This window comes from Elephantulus edwardii, unplaced genomic scaffold, assembly GCF_000299155.1.
Source record: "Elephantulus edwardii isolate Elephantulus edwardi_28Jun2011 unplaced genomic scaffold, EleEdw1.0 scaffold00146, whole genome shotgun sequence".
NCBI lineage: Eukaryota > Metazoa > Chordata > Mammalia > Macroscelidea > Macroscelididae > Elephantulus > Elephantulus edwardii.
The window spans coordinates 8,638,462-8,653,207 of NW_006399896.1; the positions used below are offsets into that span (position 1 = coordinate 8,638,462).

The 14,746-nt window shown below is 39.5% G+C and overlaps 1 protein-coding gene across 1 annotated transcript in view; it reads right to left on the bottom strand.

Annotated features, from left to right (window-relative positions):
* LOC102854590 (tripartite motif-containing protein 48-like) overlaps positions 1–4,586 on the bottom strand; it is a 36,783-nt gene extending 32,197 nt beyond the window's left edge. Inside the window, exons 1-2 of the mRNA XM_006894612.1 lie at positions 4,201–4,586; positions 3,258–3,449 (exon numbers count right to left, since the gene is read on the bottom strand). Coding sequence (XP_006894674.1) covers positions 3,258–3,449; positions 4,201–4,586 — 578 coding nt within the window. The remainder of the gene's footprint in view (positions 1–3,257; positions 3,450–4,200) is intronic.
* Between the last annotated feature and the right edge of the window lie 10,160 nt (positions 4,587–14,746).

A 14,746-nucleotide genomic window follows, 5' to 3' on the forward strand; every position in this document is an offset into this window, starting at 1 on the left:
TTGGAATGGGAACAAATATAGATCTCTTCCAGTCAGTTGGCCAAGTGGTTGTTCTCCAGATTTCTTGGCACAACTTGGTGAGCACATCCAGGGCACATCCTTTGTCTTTAGACTGACATATTGCTCTTTAGCTACTGTACATAAGTTCGCTATGGGCTGCAGGAGATTCTATGACATATAACAACAACATATTATATTGTTTGTTTTTACTTAAGTTTCTTGTTTAGAGTCAACAATACTTTGTGGAGAGCCTTTGTATTTAAAAGTTGGTAGATATTATATTTTGGAGGAACATTCTTTGAAGTAGTACAGCACTCTTCTGTCAGTTTGCTGTACTGAGGTATCCTGGCTTTGCTATGATGCTGAACCCTGGTGGATAGTGTTTGGTGGAGCTCCCAGTTTAAGGCAGGGTTGGAAGCAGGAGTGGCATCCACTTCCTAAACAACATGACTCTGGAAACCCTATGAACTTTGAGAAACAAGGATAGTTATAGAAAGGCTTCAGGTCTTTTGTTCATAGGGTCACTATGAGTAGTGCTCAACTTGATGGCAGTCAACAACAACAACAACAACAACAACATTGCTCTTTAGCACTCTGGAGAGGTTTTGGGCAGCAGATATTCCCAGGTTTTCCTGATTTCCTGACTGCTGGTGCCAAGGGTGTTGATTGTTGATCCAAGCAAGATGAAATTGTTAACAACCTTGATCTTTTATTCATCAATCATGATGGATTATCACTATTATACTTATCATTATTGTTTATTATTATTATTATTAATCTTGGCTGAAAGCAGGGAGTACTAGATGAATGTCTGTTTGTATTTATTGACTATGCAAAGGCATTTGACTGTGTGGGCCACAACAAACTGTGTGAAGAATGAGAATCCCAGAACACTTGATCATGCTTATGTGAAACCTATACTTAGACCAGAAGGCAATCATCAGAACAGAGCAGAGAAACACTGCATGGTTCAAAACTGAGAAGGATATAAACCAGGGATGTGTCCTATCTATATGCAGAACAGATTATCTCTAGGAGGAGAAATGTGGCATCAGGATTGGAGGAAGATTTACCAACAATATTTGTTATGCAGATGACACAAACCTGCCAGCTGAAAATGAGGAGGACCTGAAGCACTTACTGCAGAAGATCAAGGACCATTCCCTTCAATATGGATTGAAGATCAATATCAAGAAAACAAGGATTCTCACCACTGGGCTGATTGGTAACTTTATGATGGCTGGTGAAGAGATTGAGATTGTTAACAGATTTAGTTTGCTTGGCTCCACAATGAACAATCTGGATACTAGCAGCCAGGAAATTAAAAGATGAATTGCATTGGGCAAATCTGCTGTCAGAGACCTCTCCAAAGTTCTGAAGAGCAATGATGTCAGTCTGGATACTAAGGTGTACCTGATATAGGCCATAGTCTTCACAATTGAGTGCTATGTGTGAGAGATCTGGACAATGACTAGGAATAATAGAAGGAGAGTCGATGCCTTTGAGCTGTGGTGCTGGAGAAGAGTAGTGAATATACTGTGAATTTCTTGATCATGGTATTTCCTCTGTCAAGTAAGTATATACTGTGAATTTCTAGGAGAACAAACTTGTTTGTGCTGGAGAAGGTGAAACAAGGCTGCTGCTTGGAGGCAAGAATTCTGAGACTTCATCTGACCTACTTTGGACATAATGTGAAGAGGGACCAGCCCTTAGAGAGGGATGTCATGCTTGAGAGGGTGGAGGGACAACACAAAAAAGGAAGACCCTTGATGAGATAGATTGATTCAGTGACTGGGGTAATGGAGGTAGGTGTGTCAGAGATAACAAGATTGGCACAGGATAGAGCTGGGTTTAGGGCCATTGGACATAGGGTCACTATGTGTCAAAGGCAACTCTACAGCACATAACAACACCACCACCAACAACTTCATGCTGCTGTCAGTTAGCCTGGTGGTAAGCAAAAATAAAGACTTGTTTTCTTGATGTTGAGATGTAATCCATATTGAAGGCTTTAGTCCTTGATTTTCTGCAGCAAATGCTTCAAGTGCTCCTCGGATTTGCTGAACAAGATATTGTCATCTGCATAATGCAAGCTGTTGATGAGCTTTTTTACAATACTTATGCCAAATTCATTAAGTCCAGCCTCTTAAAGTATCTGTTCAGAATATAGATTGAAAAGGTATGGAGAAGGGATACATCCCTCATATACTCTTTTCTTTATTTTGAACCATGCAATGTTTCCTTGCTGTATTAGAATAATTGCTTCCTGGTCTAAGTACAGGTTTTGCATGAGAACAAGCAAGTATTCTGGGATCCTCAGTCTTCTCAATGTGCCTTAGATTAAGGTCCCTAAATTTGCTGCAATTTTTGCTTTGATGATTATTATTTTTTTTGTTTTATGTACAGCTTTTTGATTCATCTTGAGTTCATTTTAATATATGGTGTGAGGTATGGATCTTGTTTCCATTTCTTGTAAATAGAAATCTAATACTTACTACACCCTTATCTTTCCCCCATTGAATGGATTTCATCACTTTGTGAAAGATCACGTGACCATAGGTGGATGGAGCAGTTTTTGGAATCTCAATGCTATTCCATTGAGTACCATGCTGTTTTAATAACTTTGAGTGTAGAGTAGGTTTTGAGATCAGCATATATAAGGTCTGCTTCATTTTTCTTCTACAACAGTGTTTTGCTTATCTATAGTATATTTCCTTTTCAGGTAAAATTGGTGATCATTTTCCCATATATGAAGAATGATAATGGATCTGAATTGGAATTGCATTATATGTGTAGATCACTTTCAGTATTATTGGTAGTTTGACAATGTTAAGTCTTCTTACCCATGAACGTGGTGTGTTCTTCCATTTTTTGTACATCTCTTTTGCTTTCTTGTAGTAATGTTATATGATCTCTGGTTATATTTATTCCTAAGTATTTAATCCTTTGTGTGGTTATTGTAAATGGTACTGTTTTACTTTCAGAATTCCTATTATCACTGTATAATACATTGACATTTTTATCATTATGAAATAATGTATTTTATTCTTGGCTTAAAAGATCCTCCCATGTTTAATATAAAAATTATAGCTCTCTTTTGATTACTGTTACTATGATATTTCTCTTAATATTTTTCTTTTTTTAAATATTAGACTTTTAATAATAATAAACATGTCAAAATGTACAAGTGAAATTAAAGACAAATCAAGTGGGCACAGGGAAAATTTCTCAGATCCATGGAGAGGTTGTTAAAGTACACTTGATCACTGGGGGCCAATGCAAAGAAAAGGTCTGAGAGGGTAATTGAATGAGCATGGAAATAAACTACAAACGAGGGTACTATAAACCTCACTATACCACATTCATAATCCAGGAATAACCCAACATGAACTGGAGGTCTTTTTACATACTGAGTTAAGAGTGGAGAGGAGGGAAATAGATGTGTTTGGCTATTTATTCCAACATAATAAAGTAGAAAAATTCCATCAGAGTTAACTAGCATGTCTTTCTTCTTTGCCCAGGAATCATTACATAATCCAATAAACCAATTCCAACATCCTGCCACATTTACCCCCCCCCCCAGTAAGATTTTCCAGAAGTAAAGGTCTGAGATCCCCATGAAACGAAACAGTTAGATCTTTTTGGATTGTGGGTCATTACAAGTTGATTATGACTGCAGAGAACAAATTTCAGATTTTCAAACAGGGGAAAATGGCAAGTGATTTCTTCATAATCCAAGGACATATACACTTGATAACAGCAGAACTTTCTTATCAATCCATCAGTGGGCATTGAACTGAGCACTGGAATCACAGGCTTGGGCATGTGCTGCTGCAAAAACTTGCTCCTTTTCATCAGGTCTTCAAAATGCTGGAGCAGTTCTAGGTCTGGTTGATGGCACATAGCTTCCAGCTCTTCGTACATTTTTCTGAGTAGATTATCCTGTAGAACCATAGAGTTTTCACTTTGTTTTAGTCATTGAGAATGCTCTTTGCTTTCCTTTTCTAGTTTCTTCAAATATTTTTCTCTTCTCTAAAGACCAGTAAGCTTTCATATTCAACAGATAGTATCTTCTTCTTCAAAGTTACGAATTCCTCCCAAGATGTGATTTTGCTGGTTTCTGTATTAAGCTGTTTCTGATCTAATGTTTTTTTTTTTCCTTTGTCCCACAGGGTCCTCATTTATTCCAGAACCTTTTGCCAGTATTTCTCAGCAATCCAAGCAATGGAAAAGTGTTGGTGAGCCTTGGGCTCCTGACAATTACAGCAGAGCAAGCAGAGTATGTCCTTGACCTCTTCACAGAAGAAGTCCTTTGGTTTCTTGTGTATCTCACACATTTGTTGTTCAGAGTTCAGTAAAGTGCTCCTGGCAGAGAACACTTGTGTCTTCAGATCAACGTTCGCTTTAAGGCATCTTTGACATGGTTTCTTATACTCAAGGCAGCTCTGAGAATTTGAGGCTTTCTCCCAGCATATATAGAGACAAGGTCTGCAAAAGTTGTGCCCACAGTTAGTGGTGACAGGATCGATGAAATAATTCCGGCAGATAGAGCAGATGAATTCATTCTGGGTGGTAGTAGGATTCATGTTTCAATCGGTTACATCAAGGCTGGTCTTAGAAGAATATCTTTTCATATTTTTCAAGACAGTTTTCTACAATTCTCTTTTGTTTCTACACATTTCAACTTTAGAATCTGCCCCCCCCCCCAGAATGTTCATTTAACAAATAGTTTTAGAATATGAAGTTACAGACATATCTTTGTGACGAGGACAAATTTATTTCCTGACCAGAATAGTAATGATGACTATGCTGGAGATGGGATGATTTTGTTTGCATATAAATATTTAGAGTTTTTTTCAGGTTTTCGATTAAGTTCACTGGAAACATTTTAATCCTCTTAGGTCTTGCTTTAGGGAGCTGTGTCAGCTGCACCATCAGAGAAGGATGGGAAGTCTCCTCCTGTGTGATTAACTGCCTCTGAAAACCAACGGAAGGTCAGCTATGGGCAATTTCTACTCAATGGTACACAACAACAGATCTTTGTTTAAGTTTGGCATGTTTTAACAATGTTTATTCTGCCCCGAACCTCTTTTGATGCTAAACTCTTTTGGATATTTTACTCATTGCCCTATAATTATAAAAATTTTCCATTAAGACTGGTGGGAAAAGGAAATATTCTCAGTTCTTTGTGAGCTCTGATTATTCATCTTTATAGTACTTTCAGATGGTTTTCTGTTTAACTTTGGTCAGCCTAGACATATATGTTGTTTTTGTTGTTGTGTACCATCGAGTTGGAACCAATCCATAGCTGACCCTCTGGCAGGTTTTCAGAGGCAGTTAATCACAGGGGAGGAGATTGCCCATCCTTCTCCTGTGGAGCAGCTTGTGGATTCAAACTGTGTGCCTTCAGGATCGCAGCACAGCTTCTTGCCACTAGGCCACCAGGGCCCCCTAGATATGTATATAGAGGCCATTACAAGTTGAATACTTGAGGTTTTTCTTCAGATTTATGGAACTATCTCTGTGCAGCACTCACTTCTGTACACTTCTCATGTGAAATTTACTCTTTTCCTTTCTAGAAATCTTGTTTCCGCAACTTAGAAAGATGGCTATGATCTAGCTATCTGGTTTTCCCCTAATTAAGCATTTCCTCTTTGTAAATTAACGTATTTAGTCAGTAAGGATTGGAAATTAAAGGGCTCATCTTGGTTTTTTGACCACAGTCCTTCATTGCCTAATATTCAATGTCTTGAAATTCATTGTTTCTTATATTTTGTCTAGTTTTTCAGTTGTACTTCTTCTTGTTGTTGTTGATTGCCATCGAGTAGGGCATGACTCATAGTGACCCTGTGAACAAAAGGCCTGAAGCCTTTCTATAACTATTGTAATTTATCAAAGTTCATAGAGTTTCCAGAGGCATGTTGTTTAGGAAGTGGATGCAGTTGTATGAGGTAGGAGGAAAAATGCATACCTTGTTACTCCATTTTAACTCTGAGCAAAGATTGCTTGAAGTCATGCGTGTTCAGGTACATGGTCTGTGATCAACTCCAATTAATACTTAAGTGTTCTATGAAGTTATGGATTATTTTTTACCATGATTTTATAAGTAATCCTTCTTATATTTGTGAGGTTTTTTTCCTTCCTCATTTAAACACACTGACATGTTATGCTGAACATCAATTGCCTGGATACTTGTGGGTATATTTCAGAACTCTATTCTGTGTCATTAATCAATTTGTCTATTTTTGTGGTAGTATGCTTTATTTTTTTAGCTTTATGACTTTTGAAAGTATATAGAACAAGTTAATTAGCTCTGTTTTCAAGATTGTATGGGTCTTCTAGATATTTGTCTTTTCTTACAAATCTTAAAATTATCTTGCCAATTTCTACAAAACAGTCTATTTGGATTCATTTTAGAGTTGCATTTAATCAGTATATATTTTAATATTTATACATAGAGATTAATTTAAGGACAGTTTATATTTTAACAGCATTGAATCTTCCAATCCATGAACATAATATATATCTCCATTTACTTGAGTCTTTAACTTCTCATAGTAACATTTTGTAGTTTCCATCTAGGAAGTGTGGTATAGTGGGCTTATTGCTCAAAATGACTTTTCTGGGCCATTGTCTTGAACACATTGCCTAGATCACATGTCTGAGTGAGACTATGCAAATAGGGTTGTTTTTTTAAGATTTTATAAACAAAATTATAAAAAATGAAACAAATCTGTTTTTAGGGCTATAAAAATAGTAGAAATCTGTTAGGTGAAGTCTGGAAAATTCAGGAGTCTTTGCCTTTAAATCTCTTTGCTCATTTTTAGTTCTGTTTTCTCTTTTTTATTTACTATGGTTTGGGGAGATTGTGAAATTAGCGATTAAATTATTTGTAGGCAATTTCCTCAGATTAAGTTTATTGTCTTTTTTCATATTAGTGGAATGCTTAATAAGTTTACTTACCATATGTACATTTTTCTCTATTATTAACATAAAATATTTATGTTGAAAAATGACAAATGGTAAGTGTAAGCCTTTATAAGCTTTTATCACACTGGTACACCAATGCCAAGAAACACAACACTTTAGGCATCTTAGAAAGGCTCTTTGGGTTCCTTTCCAATCAGTCCCAATACTTAATAAGTGATGTATTAAAAGTGGTGTGCTGAAGCTGACTTGCACTAGCTCTTAAGAGCTTCTAGAATTTATGGAATTTGGCAAGGCAGTTGAACAAACATATCATTATGAAAACTTGAGCAATAAATAGCATTGTAATATATTTAAGTATTGAAATACCTTATTTTGGTCAACAAAAGTTTCTTTTTAATTTAGGGGAGGTTATATTGGTAATCTTCGATTTTTTTTTTTAAAGATAAAATTAATCTTTTTAAGCCAAGCTATCTAAAACTTTTTTTTTTTTTGGGAAAATTGCCAGTAAGTGGAAGCAGAAAGTAAGAAATTTTACTCATCCTTATTTTCGCACACTCTTGCTGATGGCAAAAGACTGCTTATTGTGACACATTGCTCCTTAAGAATTCATTCATAGCTTGTTCTATTTGATTTCTATTTTTAAAATTGCATCATTGCTGCACAACTTCTTGAAAATTTTAAATTTGGTAACCGATTCCACAAAAGTTCATGTAGAAGAAGTCTGAAGCAATAGCCAATAAAAGGCTGGGACTCAGACTTTACAGGTGCAGGTCAGAACAATGCAAAGGTCAAGGCTGTGCGATATGCAAATGCCTGTGTTTTCATTCTTCATTTCCAGCCTTGAAGCTAAATGTCTGAATAAATCTCTGCTTGTAACGTTTGGTAAAGGGCTTGCCTGGACTTCATTGTCCCAAAAGGCCCAGCGTGCCTGAAGTTCTAGGAGAGTGGCAGGTAGGACGTGACAACTCCACTCTCAGCTGGAAGCCACTAGAGGCCACGTGAGCAACGTCTGCCTGTGTGACGCATAATCGGGCCCCGCCCTTCGGCGCGCTCCCCGCGGCCGTCGTTGCTGCCGCATGGGGGCGCAAAGGCCCGGCCTTATGTCTTAACAAAACATTCAGCACAAATACCCTTTTGTAAAAGACCAAGGCTGCAGTCTGGAGGAGACTGAGTTGTTTTATCTTAAGGAAAGTCTAGGAGACTGAGAATTTGCAGTTTTGCCTAAGCCATTCGCGTCATTTTAGCGCCCCCCCCTCCTGTTCCCACACTTCGGAGAATCTCTGCAGGTATTCTGCTACAAAGGGAGTAGTAATGAGAGATTTCTCTCATAACAATGGGAGGGTTTGCATTAGAGCCACATTGGCAAAAACAGGGAGCTCTGCTCCTAACCCCAAGGCTGAGCCTCTTTGGTGGTTCGAATCCACCACCAGCGCTACAGGAGTAAGAAGGGCGGGCATTCTTCTGTGTGCTTTCCAGCTTCTGGAATCCTGCGGAGGGTCAGCTATGAGTAGCTTTTTACTTGAAGACAATGAATGAGTGTGAGTTGGTCAAATGTCCTTTTTAAAAATTTTGTGGCTGTGTTGCTGCTTCTGTGGCAGCAATACTTCTTTGGATGTACAACTAGGAAACAAGCCATTTCTGTAATTCCTCTTCTTCTAGCTCATCAGCATACTTTGTGAATAAAGGGTTTGAAGTATCAAGTTAAATCTTGAAGGGTAAAACCACAAAATATTTTGTCATATTACATTGAAACTGATAAATTTGGGCAAATTAGTAGTGATATTGTGATATTAATAGTGATAAAAGGGACTCTCTTGGATTGTTCCACTCAAAACTCACAGCTGCCTTGTTGATTCCGATTTATTCTTGCATCTTCCTTTGATTTCTGGGAGGAGACTGCCTCATCTTCCACCATTACAGACTTTTTGGTTAGAAGTCCAACACAAAGGCCATAGTCTTTGCAATTATTTCCTATGCATCAGAAAGCTGGACAATGACTAGGGATGATAGAAGGAGAATTGATGCCTTTTGAGCTGTGGTGCTGAAGAATAGTATTGAATATACCATGGACTGCTAGAACAAACAGATTCATCCTAGAGAGGGTGAAACTAGGCTGCTCCTTGGAGGCAAGGATTCTGACGCTTCATCAGACATATTTTGGACCATGTTGTAAGGAGGGGCCAGCCCTTGGAAATGGACATCAGGCTTGGGAGGGAGGAGGGACAGTGCAGGAGAGGAAGACCCTTGATGAGGTGGATTGATTCAGTGACTGGGGTATTGGGGGTAGGTATGTCAGTGACAATAATGTTGGCACAGGCTAGAGTAGGGTTTTGGGCTGTTGTATGTTGGGTTGCTGTGAGTCGCAAGTGGCAGACAGCACACAGAAACCAAACAACAACAACCACCCAGGCTGCTTCCAAAACCAAACCCACTATCCTTTTGGGTTAAACTCATAGCCACTCTCTGGTAAGTTGTTAAGAACTATAAATCTTTAAGGAGATTGCTTCTCATTATTTGAGAGCAGCTAATTCTAAGCATTGACACATCCACCAGAGCTCCTTTTCTAGGATCTTTTAGGAGGATTAAATCTCTTTCTCTCTTAATGATTTATTCATTGTCAATACCATTTATAAAAAACCCCCCACAAACTATAACTATACATGTGGCTCACACCTCTGATAGACCGCATAGAAATCAGATGAATTATGTTTGTGGAAATAATCATTGGACAAGCTATATATCAGCTGGAAAACTAGGTCAGGTGCTGACTGTGGAAAGGACAATAACTACTTATGTGCAAGTTCAAACTGATATTAAAGAAAATGAAAACGAATCCACAAGAACAAAAATAAGATGTATTACTTTAGGAAAGTCTGGTGTCAGGGACATTGCCAGAGTCCTAAAGAGTTCAGTCTAGAGACTAAGGTGCAACTGACTCAGGCTGTAGTCCTTTCAATTTCTTGCTATGCATCTGAGAGCCGCACAATAACTAAAAATGACAGATGAAATAGATGCCTTTGAGTTGTGGTGCTGCAGAAGAGCGTTGAACATACCATGGACTGCCAAGAGAACAAACAGTTCTTTCTTGGAGAGGGTGAAACCAGGTTGTTCAATGAATGCAAGGATTTTGAAGCTATGTTTTACGTACTTTGAGCATGTTGTCAGGAATTACCAGTCCTTGGAGAAGGACATCCTGCTTGGAAGAGTGGAGTCAGTGCAGGAGAAGAAGGCCCTGGATGAGATGGCTTGACACATTGACTAGGAAAATGAGGGTAGGTGTCTTGGAGATAGTGAGGTTGGTTCAGGAACAGGCAGGATTCAGAGCTATTGTTCTAATGTTGCTATAAGCCATAATCCACTTGATGGTATATAGCTACATCTATCTCTCCTTAAATGAAGATATACATATATGGAAAGAGAGAGAGAGAGCGCCTTAATGCTTAATGATAAAAGATTTGTGCTGGCAACCAAAAGGCTTGTACTTTGAATCCACCAACAGATCTGTGTGAGAAGGTGGACAGTTTCTGCCTTTGTGATTTACTGCTTCCTAAAATATGTTGGAGGGTTAACTATGAGTTCCTGACAACAACCAAAGCTGTCAACTCCCACCTCCCATTTGAATTAAAACACATTTATTATTGTTTGTTCAGGGATAGTATTGTGTCAATTTTCTACTCTCTTTAGATCACATATTTTGCTTTTCACTGGATCATTTCCATCCATATACAAACATGTTCTTTTTCTCACCAAACAACCTTCTTCTAGGCCACATTTCCCCCCTCCATGACTATCCTATTTCTTGACTCATTTTTCTAACAAAATTTCTCTTTTATTGACATCGAGTCAGCACCAACTTATAGTTGACCCTGCAGGGGGTTTTGGAAGGCTAGAAATAACATAGGATGAGAGATTTCCCATCTTTCTTTCATGGGGCCACTGGTGGATTCAAACTGCCAGAGAAATGCTACCTTCAAGTTAGCAGTGAGACGCTCTACAGACTAGGATACCAGAGCTCTCTTTAGGCACTAGCTCCATTTCTTGTCTACTTTTTAAACTTAAGTATTCACCTCTATCACTATTGAAATTGCTACATTTAATGGTCAGTTTTTAGTATTCGTCTTACCTAACCAAGCTTTTGACACAGTTCATCTTCTCTTCAAAGTTCATCTTTTCACAACTCCAGGTCCTCTTCTGTTATGCTTTTTTAAATTTGCTCTCAAAGTACCACCTTGATATTGGGCCACATGATGAATTATTTTTTACTGACTCCTTTCTTCTCTCAGATCACTTAATGTTTGATATGCTAGAATTCAGTTCTGGATCCTCTTCCTTACCTATACTCATTCATTTGACAATAACTTATTTATTGCATTATTGTTTATCTTCTCAAGTGAACTTGACAAGCAAGTTAGCTTTGTTCAGCTATGCATTTTAATTATCTAGAATATTTCCTGGTATCTAGTAGGCAGGAAATAGAGAATAGAGAACAGTAAATGTTAAATTTTGTGCTTATACAAAACCCATACTTGGACCAGAAAGCAGCCCTAGAACAGATCAGGGAAACACTGCATTGTTAAAAATCAGGAAGGGAGTACATCTGGGATGTGTCCTGTCTTCATACCTTTTCAATCTATTTTCAGAATAGATCATGCAGGAGGCTAGGCTTTATGAATAGGAATGTGACATCAGGATTGGAGGAAGACTCATCAAAAACATACGCTATGCAGATGATGCAACTTTGCTGAAACTGAAGAGGATATGAAGCACTTGCTGATGAAGGTCAAGGACTGTAATCTTTAATATGGATTGAAGCTCAACATAAAAAAACAAATATTTTCACCACAGAGGCAATTGGCAGCACCATGATAGATGGAGAAGATATTGAGGTTGTTAACAGTTCCAATTTACTCATTTCCACAATCAACTCTTGGCACCAGCAGTCATGAACTCAAAAGATGAATTATAGTAGGTAAATCTGCTGTCAGGGATCTTTCCAGAGTCCTGAGAAACAATGATCTAAGTCTAGAGCATAAGGTGCCCTCATTCAGGCAATGTTTGCAATTATTTGCTATGCACCAGGGAACAGGATAATGACTAAGGATGACAGAAGAAGAATTGATGCCTCTGAGTTGAGCTATTGAAGAAGAGTCTTGATTATACTTTGGACCACCAAGAAAACAAATAGGTCTGTCTTGGAAAGGGTGAAACCAAGTCTCTCCTTGGAGTCTAGGATTTTAAAGCTCTGCCTCACTTACTTTGGGTATGTGTCCAGGAGTGACCAATCCTTACTGAAGGACATCATGCTATGAAGGGTGGAGGGATAGCACAGGAAAGGAAGACCTGGGATGAGATGGATGATACTGTAACTGGGGAAATGGGTGGGGGGAGGTAAGTGTGTTTGAGTCAGTGAGACTGGCTTAGGACAGGGGAGCTGCAGAGCTGTTGTACATAGGACAAGTGACACAAGTGACTTGATGGCACATAACAACAACAACAAATAGGAACTCAAAGAATAATTGATTGCTTGGACTTATACCTCAAATGGATGGATGTAATTCAGAGACTTTAAAATGAGAAGACAAACTGTCATTTAATCACCAAATACCAAAGGTAGAATATATACCTTGTCTTGCAGATAGTGTTCTTATTGTTTGATGATATCATTCCCATGTATGGAGACTAAATTATCATTCTTGCCTCCAAGAAGCATTCTGGCTGCCCTCCTTCCAAGACAAATTTATTTGTTCCATACAAATGATTTTGGACAAGTTACAATTCACATCTTGGTACCTGTGCAAACTGTTAACTCCGTGTGAAGTTCCTTTCCTTCACTTTTCCCCTCTGTTTGACATCTTGCCACTGACAGTATTACAGCAGACTAGTGATTTACTTTGACTTTTAAGCAAGTATGTAAGTTTGGACAATCATGTGAAAGATAAGCTTGTGAGTACAGATGATAGAAACAAAGTCTAGTTGAAGATGGTAGTTTTAAAACTTTAGAGTGTATCAGAATAACCAATTTTAATACCTTACCCCTAGAGCTTGGATCCTGGTAGGTAAGTGGTTTTTTTTTTTTTTTTATTTACTTGAAAGCTTGTTTGGGTGTTTCTGATTATGTTAGCAATCAAGTGTAAGTTGATTAACAGTTTCTGATTTAGTTTTAGCTGTGAGTGGGAAGCTTCTTGTGTAGCTAAACAGAATCTCGTAGGTTGGCCTTTGTATTTAAAAGTTGGTTGTGTCCTGCCTGAGGGTAAGCCTCCAGCTTCATGCATTTGGATCCTGGAGAGTAAGCGGTTTTTATTTACTTGAAATCTGGGTGTAAACTGTTTGGGAATTTCTGATGTGTTAGCTGTTTTTTATTTTGTTTACAATCAGTTGTGGGTGGGAAGCCTCTTATGTAGGCAAACAGGATCTGGTGGACAGGCCTTTGTATTTAAAAGTCCATTGGGCTCTTCTGTCTGTGACCTTTGGGCCTAGTTTTGTTTTTTTTTTTTTAGTTTCCACATTTTTTTTAATTGGGAAAAGCATATTGGGGGTACAAGGAGGTGAGGGTTGGGGGAAGAAGGGTGAGGATGGGCCAGGATGCAGTTGCAGAGCTGCACAGTTTGGTCAGTGGGGGGAGCAGGTGAAGGAAATGATGAGGGTCCAGTGAGGACCAGATGCTACAGAGGAATGACAAGCATTTTTCCAATAGTAATTAAACCAACTGTCTTATTGATTAGGGAATTGGATGCCGACTCTCTGGCTTCTTCAGGCTGAACAGGGGCATAGATGTAAAGGGGGGAAGGGAGGACATTTTATCACCTTATCGGTGGTCTTGGGTTAAATCTGCTTGCCTTCTTGCTCTGTTAGAAGATATTTTCCTGTCATTTGCTCCCCTCTGGACTGAAAAGTGTTTTCCCAGGTGGGTCCAGTGGGGATGGCTGGTTGAACCCAGAGGCTCCATCCTTCTTTGCTTCCTAAGCTGTCAGTTGTATTTCCTTTTTGTCACTGGCACTGGGTTCAGGGTCAATTCTGGAGTAAAACTCAGAGTTAAGATTACCTATAAGAAAGGGAGCAAACCTAGAGAGAACAAACTTGTGAGTTACAAACAGAAGGGCTTTGAGGGTGTTGCTTTCAGGTTTACTGGGGGGGGGGAGGGTGGCAGAAGGTGGCCTAGGTAACATTGGATACCCTAGGCATTCTTTTATTGGTTTTATTTTCCTCCTTCCCCACCCAGAGGTCAGATGGCACAATTTGGGGACTGAGGAGCTCACCCAGAGGGCTGCGATGGCTCACCCCGAGCCAGGGGCCAAGGGCAGCCCGCCCCGGGTAGAGGGTCGCGGGTGGCTCACCCCGGGCAGAGGGCCATGATGGCTCGCCCTGAGCCGGGGGCCGAGGGCTGCCCTCCCCGAGCAGAGGGCCGCGACGGCTCGCCCCAAGCCGGTGGCCGAGGGCAGCCCATCCCAAGCAGGGCAACACCCCCCAGGAGCTGGCTGGTATAGTCCACCTCCAATTGCCCCTACCCCAGTCTGGCCCCCTCACCTGACTGAGGGCTCTGTGGTCAGGGATAGTGTTTCCAATTCCAGCACTGCCACTTTTACCCCCCCATAAGTGGTCATACTATGTTTTGAAGTAGGTGTCACTGCCCTCCCCCTTTATATATGATAAAGGGAACCTGAGAATTGTGAACAGACTCCCCCCAGGTCTAACCATCTTTTGGCAGAAGCATGCAACAGAACAAAATATGTGGTGCATTTAGGATGTCGGTCCTCTTGTGCATGCTGCCACTGTTAAGGTCATCAGACTCACAGTGACTTTCAGCAATCCATTGCAT